This window comes from Ornithorhynchus anatinus, chromosome 16 (genome assembly GCF_004115215.2).
Source record: "Ornithorhynchus anatinus isolate Pmale09 chromosome 16, mOrnAna1.pri.v4, whole genome shotgun sequence".
NCBI classification, from domain to species: domain Eukaryota; kingdom Metazoa; phylum Chordata; class Mammalia; order Monotremata; family Ornithorhynchidae; genus Ornithorhynchus; species Ornithorhynchus anatinus.
In genome coordinates this window covers 41,334,747-41,355,672 of record NC_041743.1, presented here as the reverse complement: position 1 = coordinate 41,355,672, position 20,926 = coordinate 41,334,747, and the positions used below count along the sequence as shown (strand labels likewise).

Below are 20,926 nucleotides of genomic sequence, written 5' to 3'. Positions count from 1 at the left end.
TTTTTTAAAAAAAAAAACACACACACAAACGTTTGACTAATGATCTCTATAGGGACTCGTGACTCTTGAGAAGATTTCCCTCCCCAAATGAGGAAGTGGAAAAGTGGGAATGTCTGAGGAGAGCAAATTCATAAGATTGGGTTTGATGGTAGTTAAAGCTCAGAGTGCTGTACTAGAGGGTTGCATGATTGTGGAAGCTGAGCCGACTTTAGAATTTGCATGACTTCCTGTCAGGCAACTTGGTTGGAAAGTAATGCTCTGATCGCATGTGAATTTGATCTCCAGGCTTTGCTTTTTGATCCTATGGCCTCAGACTTGGGCTTCTTTGCATGATAGCGTTTAGCTGGAGTTGAAGAATAATGTGAGGTCCACCAACCTCTTCCCATCCTTTTCTTATTTTTGAAATATCTGTGAGGTGGCTGAGAGCTCAACCTCAGTGCTGGACACAAGTGTTTAATCAATACCATCATAACTTTTAGTATTGTTTGTGATAAGTTAAAAAAAAACCAAAAAACGACAGGTTGGCACATCTAAATCCTGCTACAGCGACATAAGGTTACATTTAATGAGGTTGCCTTACCAAAAAAAAATAGTCCCAGTAAGAAGAATTTAGCTCTGAGAAGGTTGTGAATATTTGATTGCTACAGACTTTTCAGAATACGGGAGGATAACTGTGTTCTGGCACGCCTTGTTCACAGCCGTAACTAAGAGGAAAGGGAATGGCCAAGGTGACCTCTTCCTATCAAAGGATGGGAAAAGGCCTTGATGTCATACTGTAATTTTAAGGAATTGGTAGACTCCTTGATCACCCGGTATTTTAACAGTTTCATTCTCACCCAAAAATGGCTCTGCAAATTCCTATCCCTTAAATAGTTTCTTTTCAGACCAGAGGTGAAATGTTCCCTCTTTCAGGGTTCAGTTGAGTAGCAGGCAGAGCACTGTTGACTTAGAGAGCTTGGAACTCAACTTTGTATCTGGCAGAACCCTGCAGGGAACTCCTGGGGCTGTTCTCTGCCCTCCTGGTTATAATCTTAGCCCCTCTAGACTGTAAGCTCCTGGAGGGCGGGGATGTGTCTACTAACTCTGCTGTACTGAACTCTCCCAAGCACTTAGTTTGATTGATTGGTCAATTAATGCCCTTGATTGATTGGTTGGTTGATTAGCCCTGCTGATGGTCCAGTGGAGAGAACACTGCTCTGGGAATCAAAAGATTCATTCAATCAGTCATATTTATTGAGCTCTTACTGTGTGCAGAGCACTGTACTAAGCACTTGGGAGAGTACAGTGCAACAGTGAAAAGGCACATTCCCTGTCCACAACCAGCTTACAGTCCAGAGGGGGAGACAGGCATAATATACATAAATGACAGATATGTACATAAGTGCTGAGGGGCTGAGCCGGGGGGGATGAGTAAAGCAAGCAAGTCAGAGCGATGCAAAGGGAGTGGGAGAAGAGGAAAGGGGGGCTTAGTCAGGGAACACCTCTTGGAGAAGATATGATCTGGGTTCTATTCCTGGTTGTGCCTTAGACACAGTCAAAGACCACCCACCCACCTTTCTGCTCATTGCATTATGGACCCCAAGGGAATTGGATTGGCAGGAGGAAGAGTTGAATGTCGCTACCCCTAATCTCTCTACGCAGGTTCTCAGGCCCGAAATCTCAGGACTGAAGCTCATCCGTCATTCCCGACGGGAGACTCCATCCTTTATAAGTCTTCTCAGCTACAGTAGGCAGCTGATTATCTTATCGCCGATTCTGTGAACCAACTTGCTGAATGGAGATTGGTGGGGTTATTAAAAATAGTAATGAAAAGGGCAGGCTTGCGTGCAGGGAAGTTTGGTTTAACTGAACTGAGACGAACCAGAATTGGACAGCCTTCCCAACTTTCGATTATCTGAAGTAGTCTTTGTTCTAATTAGTTCAGATAATCATGTGCCAGCTCTACCATGATTGATCCGGCAATGAAGTTACCGACCGTTGTTTAGTTCCCAGACCACGCATTTTGATATTTTACCAGAGCCCCAAATTCAACCTTTGCGTAATTGCCAAATCCAATAGGAGAAGATGGATTATGAGGGAGCATTGCACAAAGCTAATTAGGCCATGAAGATGGTGTTTGAAGCTGCCAATGTGATTTTATAGCAACTGAGAGCTGCTTAATGGAAAAGACTTAAAAATCACTTCCTTGTAGATGAAGAAGTCAGGATGTAATGTAACCCAGCCTCTTCAGCCACTCCGTTGACTTTGTCTCACTCTACCCATAAATGGAGGAATTTTGTGTTTCTTCCAGAAAGGCAACTTTAGAAGAGAGGTCTTGGCAGAGGGGTTACAGGTGCAGAGTGTATGCTAGCTCCACTGTGGGATTTGGTAACAGCTGTGGTCGTGTGTTTGTGATTTGACAGCGTGTTTTGCTTTGAATTCTTAGGAGTTGCAAGGTAGTTATGATTAGTTTGTGTAAATTGACAGGTGCAAGAATTTAACTGTTGACACAAAGCAGAACTCTTCTTTTCAGGAATGGGACCAGGAGTTTAATTGTTTTTATACCAGGCCTGTTGACACGGATGAAGCTGTTTCTTTGTGTCAAGAATAAGCAGACACATTCCCTACCCACAACGAGCTTAGAGACTAGAGGAGGAGGAAACAGACATTAATATAACAGCGACATACCATCATCATAGAAAATGGAATGTCCATTAGGGTTATAACGTGGGGCCTGCGTTCTTACAAAGGCCTGGGTTAAGGAAAACCTGTTCTCTAGCACTCACAGTGTCCGGCACCACGTGCAGGAGCACAGTTTTTTCTGACACCACGTCTCTAAGTATCCGAGCAGGCTTGGTTGTTCCCGAACAGCGTTCTAGCCAAAACACTCCATGAAAACATGTGTTGTGGCAGAACTGAGTGTACTTTCAAAATGAGGCAGGAGGAGCAAATAGGAGAAAGCCTGCACTGTTGCCTAAGCAAATACTGGAACCGTGCAGAAAACTTTATTCTGAAATATTGACCTTTAGAGCAGGGCCGTCAGTACAGTGCACTCTTTTGCCTTTTTCAGGCACACGTTAATCTTGATACAGTCGGTGTTCCAAAAGGAATTCAAAGCAAGGTGAAAATTTCCTTTCGTTTTGCCATTTAAACCGTTCTGGTGATTGATTTTTTCTTTTTTTTTTTTGGGTAGTTGCTGCCTTTAGGAAACAATCAAAAAAAAGATTTGTAGATTCCCAAAATAACAGCTGAACAAGTAAAACAAGTATCTCCACTGGAAGAAAGATTGTAATGATGGTGGTGATGACTTTTCCTTGGAGATTTTGTTTTCAGGTTTAATATACCCCAGTAGTTTCTAAAAGTTTGTAATTTTCCACACGATGTTTTCATGTACATAATTATTATTGAGAAGTGGTTTGGGTATTGTTCTTCTGTTCAGTTTAGGTGTAGAATTTAGAAGCTGGCAGCTTTTGTTCTGGTGGTTAACAAGTTTATTCTGCTAGGGTAACATTTTAAAGTAGTTCCTTTTTTAAAATGTTGATGTGTGTGTGTTGGGGAATGTTTGAGCTTAAACTTGTGTCCTGCGGGTAATTATGAAGAAGTAGTTTTTAAAACTAAAATAGGAAAGTGTCTTAAAAGAATCAACTGGGGAGGCAGTTTGGATTAGGAGGGGGGGACAAGACCTGGATGTTAAAAGGCTAGCGTAGCTATCTTGGCTCTCTCACTACAAAGCTTTGTGACTAAAGACCAATCACATAACCACTCTTGCCTGTTAAAAAGACGGATAACTTGAAACAGTCACCTGCTTCGCTTTCTTGGGGAGCTGTGAAGTTCAATGAGCAAGTAAAACAAGTCTTTTAACCACACAGTTCAACATTGACTATACCCAAGGAAGCTTTGAAAGAAAAAAGGGCAGGCGATCGAGAATGCATTTTCAAAACTCCTTGTCATTACTTTGAATCAAGTTTTCCCTGGGATTGGTATTGTGGACAAACTTGGAAATTGTGGCTTGAGACAGGTGCTTACTTTTTTAGAATACACTTAAGTACGGGTAGATGTGGCTTGGTGGATAAGGGTGACATTAATAATTGTGAGAAGGGCCCCTGGGTAGTTTTTGGGCTGCTAAAGCAGTCTCAAGAGTGAAGCATTTTCCAGTATTGCTTTCAGCAGAGAGTTGATAATAATAATAATCATGGTATTTGTTAAGCGCTTACTATGTGCCAGGTACTGTACTAAGGCACATCTCCTCCAAGAGGCCTTCCTCGACTAAGCCCCCTTTTCCTCAGTTCCCCCTCCCTTCTGCATCACCTTGACTCACTCCCTTTGCTCTCTCCCCCCACCTCCCACTGCCCCACAGCACTTTGTATATATGTACACATCTGTAATTCTTTTTATTTATACTGATGCCTGCTTTCTTGTATTGATGTCCATCTCTCCCCAACCCCCAACTGCTAACCCATTGTGGGCAGGGATTGACGCTCTTCATTGCTGTATAGTACTTTCCAAGCACTTAGTACAGTGCTCTAGACACAGTAAGTGCTTAATAAATACAATTGAATGAATGAATAAGCACTGGGGTGGTTACAAGCAGATAGGATTGGACACAGTCCCTGCCCCATGTGGGGCTCACAGTCTCAATCCCCATTTTACAGATGAGGTAACAGACACAGAAGTGAAGTGATTTGCCCAGGGTCACACAGCAAACAAGTGGCAGAGCTGGGATTGGAGCCCATGACCCATGATGTGTAAATATGTAATTGTACACCAAGATCACTTAAAACTTCAGCATCAAGAATGTTTTGAGAGATGCCAGTCAGTCTGTAGTATTTGCTTGCCTACTGGTGACAGAGCCCTGAACTATCAGTTGATCGATGGCATTTATCGAATGTTTACTCTTTGCAGAGCACTGAACTAAGCACTTGGGAGAGTACAGCGCAGCAGAGTTGTTAGATCCGCTCTGCCCACAAGGCCCTCAAAGTCTAGTAAAAAGTGCTCAAATGCTGGCAGTAAGAGCATTCTGTAGTATGGAGCTATGAATTATGGGTTTCCTCAAATTTAAATCTTTTTCTTTTCTCCACAGGCTTTCCGTTGGAATATCCGTTGCACATTTATGGCGATTCTGAGCGTGAGGGCAGACTTCTGCCAGGCTCAGCACAGCGTTTGTGCTGACAAGTGAGCTTGGGAGTTCTGTGTGCCATAATTAGCATTGCCTTGAAGATTCTGGACACCAAGATCGGCCTCAGATATTTGGCTTTTTTTTTTCTTCACATTGGAAGCATATTCCTTTTACCGACTCTAGCAAAAGTCCTCATCAAGAAAAAAAAGTGGAGAATAAATCTACCCCATTCACTTGCCTCACCTGTGCCTAAATGGAGTAAAGGCTGTTTGTCTTGAATGCGATTGGATTTTTGGAGTCCGAAGAATACCACCTGCAGTGATTGAGGCCCAAGTTGAATTTGAATTCAAGTGGATTCTAAACAGATCTACTTATCCTGAAGTGAAAAGCTTCTAAGGAACAAACAAGTCAAATAGAGAAAACACTGATCGATAATAGGCATTTTAGTGGTCTTTCTAATGTTTTCTGCTGTGAAACGTTTCAAGGATTATTGATTTTTTGTTTTTGTTTTTTGTTTTTCATTTTTTCCCCTCCACTTTCACAACCTCACCCTTCTTTTGTCTGCCATAATGAACCGTCCAGCCCCTGTGGAGATTTCCTATGAGAGTATGCGTTTTCTGATAACTCATAACCCAACCAATGCAACCCTCAACAAATTCACAGAGGTAAGCTTCCCATGAAATACAGCCTCCTTTTCGGACTCCTTTTGCTTTGAAATGTGAGTCTTATTTGAATTCCCATTAGAGTAAAGTCCTCAAAAAAACTCTCCTGAGTACATACTTTCAGAGGTGCTTTTGTCAAAAAAATAAAGAGCTCCATTAACAATTATTGTACATTTACTGCTTATTTGCGTTTGTAATGCCCTAAGCCGAATCGCTTCCTGTTTGTACTCGGCTGGTGCCCCGATTTTGGCATATCACGAGTCTCATCAGGAACTCCCTCTAGGCCTGGCCACACCTCATTCTATTTCCATCCTCTCTGGACTCAGTGGTTGGGGTCAGAAGTGGCATAATGGTCAGGTAGTTGTAACGGGCCAGGGGCCTTTGACACTTCTGGCGTGTGGTGATTTTGCATCGCACATGCTCAGAACCCACTTTGCCGCCCACATTCCCAACATGGATGGCTCGCTGTAGCTTATTGTAGCGAGACTGTTGAAGCTTGTAAAAAAGTTAGTTTGTATCATGTGATTCCACCAAATGTTGTTACTAGCCTTTCTCCTGTGTCTCCACGTGTGGAAGGAGAAGAGTCTTAAGTAACTAGATGGGTGTTTATTTGCCAAAAGCTTTTCCAAAGAAAATATGTTTTGATGTCATGGTATAAACTTTTGCTTTAAACTAAGGTTGACAAAAATTTAGCAGTCAGGGAACCTAGCAGAGGAGGAAGAAGTCAGTATTTCCTGTTTCCTGTTCAGATTTAAAGAACTAGAGAAAGAGATAATCAAAGGAGATTAAACCGAACTCAGCACACACCTGGAGACACACACAGCCATGGAGAGATTCACAGCCAGAGGGGGCACTGTAAGGATGTGCAGAGCCTAAGATGGGTATCACCTCCACTGCTTTATTCCCCCTGAAGCAGTCCCATCCTCGTGATAGGTTTCCATCCATTTCCTCTCTGCCACATCATCGGTGCTGTTCCGACTTGATGGAGACAGATAGCAGTGTAGCCATTAGAAGGCAGCTTTGTAAGAGGGTGAGGTGGGGGCAGGGGGTGTGGGGGAAGGGAAACAGGGCCAGGTAACCAGGTGGGCATATTGGCTTGGGTCCAGCCTGGTTTTCAGGGGCTGGCCTCGCAGCAGCAGTGGCCGTGGGGGCTACCTTTTCTGGGAGCCCCCCATACCTTTTCTGCCCTGCTCTTTCAAGCATCCACTGCCCGTTCTTAGGCTCTTGATGGAGGGCTTGGGGCTATTGGCAAACGTGTTCTCCCATTTTCCCTCCTTCCCCTCTGTTCTCTCAGCCCTGGGAGTGGGGATTTATTGAGCACTTACTACTGTTTGCAGAGCACTGTTTTAAGCGCTTGGAAGAGTGTGCCACAATAGGGTTGGTGGAAATGATCCCTGCCCTCAAGGAACTGACAGTCTAGTGGACTCTCCTCCCAAACCAAATGGATGTATGTGTGCTGAGAAATAATAATGATAACAATAATAATGGTACTTGTTAAGAGCTTACTATGTGCCAAGCACTGTTCTAAATGCTTGGGTAGGTGCAAGTTAATCAGGTTGGACACAGTCCCACTCTCACATGGGGCTCACACTCTTGATTCCCATTTTACAGATGAGGTAACTGAGGCCCAGAGAAGTGAAGTGACTTGTCCATGACAGCAGACATGTGGTGGAGCTGGGATTAGAACCCGGGTCCTTCTGACTCCCTGGCCCTTGCTCTATCCACTAAGACACGCTGCTTCTCTGTGAGAAGGTGAGAGGCACCCAGGCGCAGAGGAATATATAGCTATTTTCCCTTTTAAATGCACTGTTCACAGATAGTTGTCCAAATATTTATTTAATTATTAAAGAAATCTTGAAAAATAAGCCCCTTTACTCCCATTAACCTGATTTATGGAACACACTTTCATATTCTATGATGCTTTCCAAGAATCAAACCACAGTATTACAAGGGATTTTTATGTATCGGTGTTATTAAGAACTTGTTTGTGCTCATGCACCTGTAATTCACTTTTGTCATCCAGGGAAATGAAAAGTGTACTTCATTTCTAATCTCAGTCTTAATCTCCATTTGAAAATTTATAATGAGAAAGTCAACTTCTGAATGTATTGTTTGTGGATGACCCAGTTGTTATTTTGTAATGGAAATCACAGATCTCTTAATCGGATAGTAAATGTTGTTTTTATTTGTGTTTTAAAGGAGCTTAAGAAGTATGGAGTGACTACCTTGGTGCGAGTGTGTGATGCTACATACGACAAAGCTCCCATTGAAAAAGAAGGGATCCAGGTTCTAGTGAGTGTGGAATTTCAAACTGGAATTTTTTCCGAGCTGTAAACTCAGTAATGTGGCTTCTACTTGTAGGTTAACACATGGGACCCTGGCCTAGATAAACAAATTACTCTTCTGGATTAATGAATTGGCCCAACTCTGCTCTCTTGAAAGAATAAAAAAGGAACTAAAAAAGCAGAATATTTTAAAATTAATAATGCAACAAGCAAAAGCCCCTGTATTTTTAGCAAATATATATTTGCATTTCTTCTAGGGAGTTATTTAGCTTTTATTTTTAGGCTACTTGTTTGACTCTAACGGGTAGCAGTTTGTATCACACTTATAACTTAGATTTGGAATAGGATCTCTCCTGTTTCATCACTCTAAGGTTATTTTCTTCCTATGCCTGATCGCTCAGGGAGGAAAATGAACTGGTGGGGAAAGAAAGGGGAAGGCAGCCTACTTTTTTGAAGTCATTTGATCTTTTCAGTCAGCTGATATTTTAACAGTTTTTGTTCAGTTACTAAGCAGGTCAGATTACTTTTCTTTGTTTAACCTTGTAGAGTGTCAGTATAACTGAAAATGCCAGCTTTCTCCTCCTCCATATGAATTTATAACTGTTTTGGATGTACGGTGGTGTAAACTCTCTAGACGACAGTCAGACGTCATAGACTTGGGGATGTGCTTTTTGACACATCTCAGTTCTCTAAAGCGGTCTGGGCAATTTGCAGATGAAGCCGTTAAAAGTGTGTGACTTCCTGCAAGTTCAGGATACTATTATTATTATGATGATTATGTGTCGAGCTCTGTTCTAAGTGCTGGTGTAGTTACAAGTTAATCAGGTTGGACACCGTCCCTGTCATACATGGGGCTCGCAATCTAAATAAGGAGGGAGAACTAGACATTAGAATCGATTATGGGAAGGGCACAGGACAGTGGTGTCTTGGAGTGGGCGAGGAACTGGGAATTTTAGTGGAAGTTAGAGGCTAAAAGGAAAGCCCATATTTCCTTAGATACAATGAATTCCCCAGATATGGCATAGACCCCATTTCCTGCCAACTTCTACGGGCGGGAAAAGAAAGTTCAGGCTGCACATCTTAGGGGATGTTTGAGTCCCACTTCTCCCCTTATCAGAGAACAAGGGGCGCTCCCAGAGCTCATACCAGGGTAATATTAAGTAGATCTCGGTGTCCTTCCAGTCCCAGGTATGGCTACAAGAACTACTGGACTAGCTTTTAGCCTGTGGCTCACTCGAAGTTTGGGACTTCAGTGGAACTAGGGCACACGAAGTTCCTACTGGAGTGAGATACCGTTAGTCCTCAAATGGCAAACAATTCCCGAGTTTAACAGCAAAAGTAGAAGAGAAGTGCATGAGGCTTTCCTATCAGTTGGGCAATCAGCCAAACCTTCCACCCAGTGGGTGGTCAGCTTCTCACCAGTGTGAGTTTATCCTGCTGGATGGAAAGCGGTGTTTCTCTGCTCCACCAGTAGGGAAAAGATCATTTATCTCCTGGCCAAAGGAATAAATGCAATCTGTTTTTCATTCTTGACTCAGAAGCCTTCTTCAGCTCTGCCCTGTGTCCTGGGACAACCGGGTTCCTTTGCTTTAAAATTCAGTTTCCAGGAAGTTCTTTGAATTTATAGTGAGGGCAGGGGAATCCCAGTACCATCATTCCATTTCCAAGCTTTGCATGGATTGGTGGCTCTCTCTGGTATTTTAGAGGATGGAAAAAGGCGTACTAACTTCACCTCTGTGTCCGACCTTGTTTATGTGCTCAAAAATCCACTACTGTCACATGGTCACGGTGGTGTAGCGTTGCCTGACAGCGTCTGAGAAAGTCGGGCCTAAAAAACCCACTCTTTGTTGACCAAAACAGTAATATTAGATGTAAAGGTTAGACTCTGTCAAAAGCGAGAGGTCAAAAGACTAATCTTCCGCTCTCTGAAACTGAATTTTCCAACAAGTCTCCTCTTGTATTATGGAGGTTAACTTACATGCCAGGCAAATCAGTGGGTTATGAACAAATGTCAGCTTTGCTTGACAGATGGCAGAGTGAGAAAACAGGGAGTTGAAGATTGGTTGTAGCCTGTTCGAATCAGTAGTGTTGGTAAACAACTGCATGCAATAAAGGGATTAAACTAAGGACCTAGAACAGGAGTTGGAGAGGATAATGGTAGCTGTGGAGTTTGTGCCAGCCCTTTAAATATAGGCTTGCCCTCTTCTCTTTCTCTCTCTCCCTTTCTCTGGCTCTGTCGCTCTCTCTCTGTCTCTACCCCCCCCCCCCATTTTTTTAATAGCTGTGATCAGATAAAATTAAAGGTCTAACATAAGGTTGGAAAAAACAAGGACGTTTAAAGTCAAAACCGGAATTCTCTTCTCTCCTTTTTAACCTGGAGGGTTTACGGTGGGTTATTGCTCTGTGAAGCTTACTCCCATAATTTTGCATTTGCAGGTCACATATTAAAGTTGATGAGAGTTCTGCACTTTAAGGGCAGTGTCTCAGGAGAATGCCAAAAGTTATATCCACTGAGTCAACACCTCTGGAACAGTGAGGCAAAAATACCAACATTATTATTTAAGTTAAAGGTAGTTGCAGTCCTGGTTTTTTTTAAATCCCCTTTCTTTTGTGATTTGTTGATTTCTCACGCATCGTGAATATTGCATGCAGTAAAATACAAAATGAGCCATTATCACAATTTAGATCGGGGGTTCTTTTGGTCCCAGCATTCTCAGAGTAATAATAAAAGTAATTGTGGTATTTGGTAAGTGCTTCCTTTGTCAAGTACTGTTCTAAGTGCTGGGGAAGATACAAGGTCATCAGATCAGACATTGGCCCTGCCCCACACAGAACTCATAATCTAAGTAGGAAGGAGAACAGATATTGAATCCCCACTTTGAAAATGAGGAAACTGAGGCACAGAGAAGTGATTTACCCAAGGTCTCCTCGGAGGCGTGTGACAGAGCTGGGATTAGAATCCAGGTCCTCTGACTCCCGGGCCCTTTTACTTTCCATTAAACAACTTTCCTCCTAAGTAGAGTAGTCTGGGCATTGTATAGGTTTTGTGTAAAAATTTAATTCTTATGGTATGGTGTGCCTTCTGTGCTTAAATATTGCAGCTGGACTGTATGACTTTTCTCATAGTAATAATAATGATGATAGAAAGTGCATTCTATGTGATGTTCGCCAGGGTGCATACCAAATCATCAAATGGGATAGAGTCCTTGTCCCAATTGGGGGTCTCAGTCAAAGAGGGAGGGAGAGCGAAGATCTTATCCCCGTTTTCCAGATGAGGAAACTGAGGGCCTGAAGGGTCCGCTAACTTGCCCAGGGTCACCCAACCTACCAACGACAAAGCAGGGACTAGAACCCAGGTCTCTTCCCTACCTCCCAGTGCCTAGCCTTTCTGTGTCACTTCCTTCAGAGCCATTGAGCAACATTCATTCAGCTAGTGAAAATCGAAGAAGGATGCTGGGCTGCCTTGCAGATTAAATGTGCTGCTTCAGCAAAAGGCTTAGCTTCTGTCAGGAAGGGACCTGAAATCTGCACCCTAATACCGGATAGCAGTCATGCTTCTAAGCCTCCTGGTTAGGCTTGCGTTGTAGTGAGGACTGGAGGTGTTGGGGGCTGAGGGCAGGGGAAGGGGAAGGCGGTATTTCACCTTTCAGCTTTGCATGTGTACAGTATATGGATTGCAAGGAGAATTTTAATGTGCAGTCGGGTACCTGTAATTGAACATTGCAGTAGAAGAACTTGAGTTTTAGAAGCTCTGAAACTCTCATTTAGTGATATATGGTGCCTTGAGAGCCTTTAGCGCAAAGTGCTGTGTAAGTCAATGTAGCCTGCTTTATATTTCAATTTCTTTGTCTTCTTTCATGTGCGTTTGGGGACATACGAGAGGAAGTGAGCTCTAGACCCAAGACTTTTCAAACCCAGCCTACTGAGTGTGTTACAGGTAGTGTAACTCTGTGCAGTTAGGCCTTTGGAAAAATGGAATTGGAGCATAATGGAGCATGAACAGACCCTTAATTATGAAGAGGCATCGATGGCTCAAAACGAAGACGCCAGCACAGCTAATGGGCAGCAGAGAAAGGGGTGTGGTGGCCGGAATGAGTGCAACTTCCAGTTCAGAACTCTGTCATTTTTCCGGTTTTCCTGTTTTCCTTTTTCCTCAGCGTGCCTTGTAAGTGTCCTTGGCAAGCCCTGAAGAATCCCTTGATCTTTTTCCTCTTCCTAGGGGAAGAGCTGAAATCTAGCCTAGGGTGTTGGTGCCTGAAATGTAAATCCTCTTCTCCTGGCCCCCCCTTTCTGTCTCAAACACGGAGTCTGCTATTTTAGGATTCCCGCTCTGCCAGATTGCATGGAGAATTCAATCTCTGTGTGCCTACGGGTGGGCTCGTGCACACACGCGGCTCTCGCTCTCATTCTTCTTCCTCCTCCACCACCACCTGCCTCCCCCCTTTTAGGGCTGCAAATAAAAAGTGAAACAAAAAAAATGTAAGGATTTAGAAAGAGAATGGTGGGAAGAGAAAAGTCCTTTCTCGGTTCAGATGTTCATATTTTTTTCCAATTCAATTTGGTCGTATTTATTGAGCACTTACTGTGCAGAGCAGTGTACTGAGCGCTTGGCAGGGTGCAAGGCAATAATAAACATTTTATATTCTCCTCAAGTGGAAAGCCACTAAGACAGGGTTGTGGGCCGAGTGTGGTTTAGCCCTCACTCTCCAGATCTGGACAACATGTGGCTTAATGGAACATGCATGGGACTGGGAGCCCGAAAAACTGGATGCTGGTCCCACCTCTGCCGCTGCCCTGCTGTGTGGCTTTGGGCAAGTTATTTAATCCATGGTCTTTATTCAGGGTTTACTATGTGCAGAGCACTGTATTAAGCACTTGGGAGAATCCAGTACAGCAGAGCTAGCAGACAAATCCCCTTCCCACAGCAAGCGGGGCCTCAGGTTCCATTTCTGCGAAATAATAATAATAGTTATGGTATTTGTTAAGCACTAACTATGTGCCAAGCACTGTTCTAAGCCCTGGGGTAGTTACAAGGTAATCAGGTTGCCCACAGTCCTAATCCCCATTTTACAGATGAGATAACTAAGGCACAGAGAAGTTAAGTGGCTTGCCCAAGGTCACACAGCAGACAAGTGACGGAGTCAGGATTAGAACCCACGTCCTCTAACCAAGCCCATGCTCTTTCCACTAAGCCACGCTGCAAGGTACCTCCTTTTATGTTGTGACCTCGGGAGGGATGGGAATTGTATATGATATTTGATCACCTTGTATCTACCCCAGTGCTTAGCCCAGTGCCTCATACCAAGTAAGCATTTTACTACATACCATAATTGATATGCCTCCTGGAGCCATCGGGACAGGATTTTTCTTCGGCAGGTGGGGGGTCCTATCTCCCAAGTAAGGTTTCAGCTGGGCTCCTAGTCATCCCAGCCCTCCCCCAACACACACCCACACTTTGTTCTGCCTTTGGAGGAGGACTTCAGTCCTTTAAATCCTGGCACCTTTTGAATGAAAGTTAAGGAAGAGGTTGAATGGCCAGAGAAAATGGCATACGCTCACGTTCGATGCCAACGCTTCGGTTATAGAATGGAATCCGGGCAGGCCCTCTTCAACCCCTTTTCTTTTTGAGCTAGGACAAGGGAAACGGTCTGACCACTTGGTCACTTTAGACTTCTGATCTGAGGAACGAGGAACCCATTCTAGTGGAAAGAGGTGTCTCTGTTCTCTGGAAGAGGAAGCCAGTCAGATCTTGCTTGCATTAGGCATTTCTACTTAGCAATTACATTTTGCCAGCGAGAACTGTTAGTATGTCTTTTCCTTCTTGTTCTAGGTCTCGTGTTTAATTACAGTTATCTCGATTATGTCTAATTGCTACTGTACATGATTGTAATAATATTTGAGAGAACATTCTGCTCTGCTTTTTCATAAGGTCGTTATTAGATCTCTGGGGAAAGCAATTTCTTCCAGATTCAACTTTTGTTCTGCTTTTGAAGGTAATCATCTTTAAAAAGCCCATTCTATCAGAACAGATTTTTAAGAAAACTTGTTTTCATTTTGATCCCAGAGCTTTTTTGTTTTAGCAGAGAATCAGGGGAATAGATGCAAAAAGCAGCATTTCTAATACAATCTAACGCAGTTAGCGTTTTCCCATTGAGAATGACCAGCTATTCCACAGGGTGCCGTCCCTCTCCGGGGAACAATCAAATCAATGTAAACATGTGAAAATGAGCTTTTTTCCCTCCTCTCCATAGGACTGGCCATTTGATGATGGCGCTCCACCTCCCAACCAGATAGTAGATGATTGGTTAAGCCTATTAAAAAATAAATTTCGCGAAGAGCCAGGATGCTGTGTCGCCGTGCACTGTGTCGCAGGGCTGGGAAGGTAAGTGCTTTGCTTTTTCATGGTGAATTGGTTATCATGCCTCAGCCAGCCAGCCACAGACTTTGTCTTGGCAGAAATTGGCATTTATTAAGCAGTAATGAGTTTCCCAAGAGGAAGGAAAGTGAGGGAGGGCTGGTTATGATGCCTCGACCACTTGATCTCAGGGTTGGGCGGGTCTTATCGGGGCCAGCTGATTCTGTGGTTTAGGAGATGACAGGGAAAGTCCAGAAAGTCTCCTATCAGGTTAGTGCAGTCGTTCTGAACTTGCGGACTAGAGATATGATGTTGCAGTTGTGTAAAGCTAATTATATGCTGCATTCTCCCACGTGCTTAGTACAGTGCTCTGCACATAGTAACCCCTCAGTAAATGTGATTGATAAAACAGTACCTTGCCTCTTTTCGGTTAATAGTATTTACTGAGCGCTTACTGTGTGCGGAGCACTGTACTAAGCACTTGGGAGAGTACAGTAGAACAGAGTTTGTAGATGTGTTCCCTACCCACCACGAGGTTACAGTCTAGAGGAGTCGCTTAAAGTCCTTTTATATAATTGAAAGTCCAAGTTGCTAATTAAGGCCACCCAAATTTTAAGTTTATAGTAGCATTTCAGCTCGAGGTTTACCGTTCAAAAATGCATAGACAGATTTATTCTTCTAAACTCTCAAAAGTGGATTTGAGGGTTTACCTTCCATGGCTATAACCATAATTTTCTTTTGAGAATGCCCCAGATGACTTGGTAGAGTTTTGAGTACCAGCAGATGAAATAGTTTCCTTACGATGTGCGTTTTTACTTGTTCTTTCAGCTCTGGTGGTTATTGGTCCCGGACAGTGAGCGACTTAAAATGTTTTGCCTTTTTTTAATGGTATTTGTGAAGTGCTTACTTTGTTCTGGTCACTATACTAGTGCTGGGATAGATACAAGCTGATTGGGTTGGACTCAGTCCATGTCCCTCATGGGGTTTACAGTCTTAGTCCCCATTTTACAGATGAGGGAACCGAGTCTCAAGATAAGTGAAAGACTTGGGCACACAGCAGGAAAGTGGTGCTGAGGTTAACACCCAGGTCCTTCAGACTCCAAGCCCTGTCCATTAGGCTACGCAGCTTCCTGCTTTCCAAAGTCCTTCCTTGGGCTGTCACTATTTTCCCTCTGGGTACGTTAGTGCCTGGTTTCTTCTCTAGGTGCCCGTCTGTTTGTGCCCTTTCCCCTGCGGCTGAGGCCAGTTATTGCAGTGTGATTTGGGATGTGATAAACCCTGTAGGTCTTGTGTCTTAAACAATAAGGTGCTAGATTTACCTCTGAGGCATGTTGTCCAGTCTTGTACCTCATAAAAACCACATTCAACTGAAGCATTGTGCCACTTTTAAAGTATCAGATGAGGGAAGTGAGATACCGCCTTCCAAGTTAAAAAAAAAAAAAAAAGTGTACCCGATGATTGGTTTTACTGTGACCATGACCTGGATGCGAAATTTAAATTTTTTATGGTGCAGTGGGGTAACATGCAAAATTCTTGCGCTCTAGACTTAATGCTATCTTAGAATTCTTCAGTTTTTGTTTGGGTAAACTTGAGTTTAAAGTCCTCCGATCTCTTAAGAGTTTACAATACGTACCTTCTTAGAGGCGTGGTTTTTTCCTTGCAGGGCCCCCGTCCTGGTAGCTCTCGCTTTGATTGAATGTGGAATGAAGTATGAAGACGCAGTTCAGTTTATAAGACAGTAAGTAAAATGGCTTATCCTTTGTGTTCAGCAGAATGTAAGTAGCAAGGAACTGTAAGTAAGTAAATAAGTGAAAACTGAGGTTGGTAACCTGGGTAGATCAGGAAGGGGAGAAGTTGAAAAGAGATTTGGACATTTCCTAAACTACATAAGCTGGATGTCTGTAGAGATACCTGGTGTTGAAAAAACAGAGGTCTTGGGAAAGTAAGAGATTCACAGGCAACCCTGAAACTCGAGTTCGTTGCTGTCTCCAAGGCCGATTTGGATCCTTGCAAATTTAGCTTATGGCTTGCTTTAAAGATCAACAAGTCTATGAATACCGAGCCCGGTAGTTAAGTTAGTAGCATCTTGTCCTGGTGCCATGCCCTCGGCTAAGGAGTGCAAAGTGTACTGCCAGCTTCAGGCACCTCTCAGAGCAAGCCCCGTGACAAAAGTAAAGGGCAGCGATCTCGCCTGTCAGGAGGGCATTCCAGACCAAGGAAGGTAAGGGATTTGCCCACTGTGACAAGGTCAGGAGAACGCCAACACAGAAGCCCAGTCTCTTGACCCTCCTACCTCACACGATGGTGACTCCCTTGGGTTTGTAAGAATATCCCAGCAGCCATCACCTTGCCCTTTTCCCAAGCCCTTCGCCAAAGCAAACGGGTTTCCCAGGCGAAGGAGGATTTGGAAACGTAGCCCAGCGTCCGTAACAAGAACCAGCAGGTCTCACGGGTGTTGTGAGGGCCGGCGCTCCTTTGCCCGTCCCTCTTTCCTGCTTGGCTCTGCTGCTGGGGAGACCCATTCTAGGCTTCCTTATTCATTCTCCAGCTGACAGGAAATTGCAGGCTAATCTTGTAGGGGAAAGGTGAACATCTATCTCGCCTCTTAAAACTGCCCTGCCCATCTCGGTTCATCTTTAAATGGAAGCCCAAGCAAGTCTAGTCTTTCTCGGTCAGAGCAGAAGAAATGAGCGTTTTCTCTCCCGCCTTGTCGGGGAGGCCCTGAATTATCCAACCTCCGTTTAGTGTCTTCCTTTCTCGGAGAGCTACAGGGTGGGAAGGGAGCCAGAGCTCCGTTGAGCCGGGTGGGAAAGGCCTTGGGCTGCAAAGAATGTTACTCAGTGAGCAGAGCCTCATTTTGCACATATTAAGTAGCCGTTCTTCTATTTCCAGAAAAAGAAGGGGAGCCTTCAATTCCAAACAGCTGCTTTACCTTGAGAAATATCGACCCAAGATGCGGTTACGCTTCCGAGACACCAACGGGCACTGCTGTGTTCAGTAGAAAGGAACCTGAACGAAGGCTGAGTTTATCGTGGCTTTTTAGGGGAACTCTTGGCACCTGGAAATGTGAATCTGGAATCTAACTGCATCATCAAGATAGTGGTGGAGTCAGTGCTCCTCAACCTCTGTCCTAATGATTTAGAAAACAAAAAAATGAGAAAACCCTCTCTAAAAGAAATAAAACCTAAAAAAGGAAGAAAAGGGTGGGGGAGGAGGTGGGGGGAGGAATTCAGTGAAGGATGGTTTTCTCCTAAGTATGCAGTTTGAACTGCTGGGAGAAAATAGGTTGCTTAATTAACCTGTATTTTTTCTTAACTTTTTCAAAATGGGTCTCTATGGAAAACCAGCAGAATATTGGCCCGTGCAAAATCCATTCGCTTGGGGAAGGGCATCCAAAAACTAGGTCCCGGCATGTGGATTTCCTTATGGGATTTCCTTTTTTAAAATTTTTTTTGTTGTTGTTGGGGTTTTTTTTTTTGTTTGCTTTTTTGTTTGTTTCTGTGAGAGCTGGTAGACAGAGAATAGGAGGAGCATTTGTTGCTGTATGTGTGTGCAGTCTGACAGCCTTAAGCCCACTTGGGCATTCTTAGAAAATAACAGTGGCATTTGTGTTGTGTGTCCCAGGTGGTTCTTAGTCTTTCCTGATGATGGGATGTTCCTCTTTCCTTTTCCTGAAAATTCTACCTACAAATTAGGTGAAGCAGCCAAGAGCCTCTTTTTTTTTTCTTCTTAACCTGGTGGGGATTGGTATTTTAAGAGTAGTGCGTCTGTTATGTGTGTGTGAACATATTTGTCCAAAGAACCTAGATGAAAGACAAAACGCTTTCCTTCTACTACCTGAAATGAACAAAATTAAACAGCACCTACGCAACTCCGTGTATTAGAGGAGGAAGAGCCGAGCAGTGTCAGTCGTCCAGATTTGCCTTTCAAGCGTGAAACTCCAGGCAGGGAGTTAGCACCCTTTCATGCATCCCAGAAAGACCACCATGGTCATGATCCGGATTTTCCGTCAGACCGCACCAGGGCACAGTGCTGGTGTGAACAGCCCATTTCAGGACTCAGTCTCATTTGTTTTGGAGGTGAGCTCTCCCGAACGGTCAAGTAGACGGGACGGACACAGTATTTTGGACTTGTGAATAAATGCCCAGGGTGGGTAGCCCCCACTGGCCCTCATGTACAGTTCAGTTGAACCACTGATTGCCTTGTTCTTTTCTTACTGAGTTCTTTTTGAGATAAAAAAAATCACTGGTTCCAAACCAACAAGGCCGACCGGATCTGCGTTCCCCAGGCCAGAACTGGTGGGGAAGGGACGGTCATGCAGTGCTTTGGATGGACTCTTTTGTGTGCAGACTGGTGTAGCGTTATTTTGTGCAGATTCATCACCGGGTTCAGTGTGTCATCCCAGACGAGCTGCTTCTCCGCCCCTTTGCCAGAGGTGGCCCCAGCCAGACTCGTTTTACGAAACAAATCTCGGGCCCCGACCGATTAGCCGTGGCCCTTGCCCGCTTTTCACCTCAACTGGGCGTGTCTGACATTGGAGCCGTAGAAGCGGAACAGAGACAGGTTTAGGGTCATCCCGTCCCTTCGTCCTGCTGGGCAGAGCCAGTAAAAACCGTTTGCTTTGTCTGTTGGAGCAGCTGGGCCAGCAGGTTCAGACCGGTACCTTGTCTCATATTGATACCTCAGATGCCGGCTATGGGAACTGCCTATTTTCCTATTCCCAGAGTTCTGTTCTGATTTTTAATTGAACACAAAGACAGAAGGTTTTTTCCCTTTTCCAGAAAACACAAAATAATGCATTTTAAAATTGTTTCTAGGGTTTTAAAGTTTAAAGAACAATGATGGTACTATCCTAAATTCCTCGTTTCAGAAAACATGCCAGTAGATTCCTCTAGCATAGGCTCAAGACAGAAATAGCACATTCTCGGAAAGCTCGCGTATACTGTATGTTCACCCAGAGTGTATTAATACCATAACAGACCCTGTCTTCCCTCTAATACTCCCATGCTTGATTTTGTGGTTGGTGAAGCGGCAAAAGGGTACAAGCCAATATCAGTACCTTCCTGAGTTGCAAAAATAAAAACAAAACAAAACATTTCTGGTTATGTCTGATGAGTAGAGGGGTGTATAATGCTGTATTTAATACTGGCCCTCTTTTTATTTTTGTGAACTACAGACTAATGTTAATGTCCTCAGAACTGGATTTTTTGGGGGGAGGGGCAAAATTAAAACCTTTTTTTTCTTGAAATGAATGAAGTATTGGTAGTTGAAGCCAGTTTGACAGATGGTGTGAGAGAGAAAGAGAGAGAGAGACGTCGGACTGATTGAGCAGTGTGCAGCCTGATTAAACCAAACCCTAAACCCTTTTAAAAAAACAATAAAAAATATTTTACATGCATTATGTCTCACTTTGCATATTTTGCTTCCAACCTCCCCACCATGTCTGCTCATAATTTTATATCCAGGGAACCGTTATTTGGGGCCATGCAGTCTGAATGACCATGAGAATTGATTCAGATTAAGGCCTAGAAGTACAAAGTTGCCATACAACCTAGGTTGGGGACACTGGGACAGGCATAACTGCGGTTCAGACCTGCCTGGCCCGTTTTCTAGTTACGTTTTGGATTCAGTGCAGAGGGAAGGCGACAGTTCATTGTTTTATCTCATCGGTTTATTATTTTGTCTCAGAATTGCCCTTCACTTGAGTACCTAAAGGACAGTAAAGCCAGGTTGATGCCAGGATCATAGGAGGGGAGAGGAAAGCAACCCTGCCTGTGGAGGGAATGACACTGAAAGTTGTTTTTGGTTTTTTTTTAAATGGTGCTTGTTAAATGCTTACTATGTGCCTGGCACTGTACTGAGCGCTGGGGTAGATACAAGCTCATCAGGGTGGACATAGTCCATGTTCCACATGGGGTTCACAGTCTTAATCGCAGTTTTACAGATGAGGTAACTGAGGCACAGAGAAGGTAAATGACTTGCCCAAGATCACATAGCCATGGGACAGAGCCAGGATTAAAACCTAAGTCCTTCTGACTCCCAGGCCCGTGCTCTGTCCACTAGGCCACACTGCTTCTCAGTTAAGGGATGTCTGCTCAGGTGACTATCCCCTTTCCACTAAGACATTTGGTTTCAGAAGTGGACAGATAGATGCCTGAGTCCTCTTCAAGTTTCTCTGACTCAATTGTATTGCATAATTTGCTCGAGCAGCAAGATTCACAAGTGAAAGGTTGTGGGCAAATGAGCTTCCTTGAGCCCCGAGTATTTTCTCAGAGGATATTGGATATATGTGTATAAAAGTGAAATGCCCAACCACCCATCAGCACTCTTTGCCTTGGTTCCTTGAGTGCAGGAAGGAGCTTTGCTTCTCCCTTAGGAGAGGAGGGAAAGTGTCTGCCCAGAGGTGAGGGTGCCTTCTACCATGCAAGTCTATTTTTAGAGAACTGAGTCCTGGCTAATTGAGTGAATCTCTGCGTAAAGAGTAGCAGTGTAGTCTAGCCAACAGATTTAAATTTAGGAAACACATCGG

At 43.9% G+C, this 20,926-nt stretch overlaps 1 protein-coding gene across 2 annotated transcripts in view; it reads left to right on the top strand.

Annotated features, from left to right (window-relative positions):
• The window catches only part of PTP4A2 (protein tyrosine phosphatase 4A2), a 28,624-nt gene extending 8,829 nt beyond the window's left edge, over nucleotides 1–19,795 (top strand). Inside the window, exons 2-6 of one of the 2 annotated variants that reach the window (XM_001506653.3) lie at nucleotides 5,060–5,760; nucleotides 7,957–8,049; nucleotides 14,294–14,424; nucleotides 16,061–16,135; nucleotides 17,290–19,795. In XM_001506653.3, coding sequence (XP_001506703.1) covers nucleotides 5,665–5,760; nucleotides 7,957–8,049; nucleotides 14,294–14,424; nucleotides 16,061–16,135; nucleotides 17,290–17,398 — 504 coding nt within the window. In that variant the 5' untranslated portion in view covers nucleotides 5,060–5,664 and the 3' untranslated portion in view covers nucleotides 17,399–19,795. Of the gene's footprint in view, nucleotides 1–5,059; nucleotides 5,761–7,956; nucleotides 8,050–10,478; nucleotides 10,613–14,293; nucleotides 14,425–16,060; nucleotides 16,136–17,289 lie in introns of those variants that run through there. The other variant, XM_029080550.1, reaches the window with a different exon arrangement.
• Nucleotides 19,796–20,926: the final 1,131 nt, after the last annotated feature.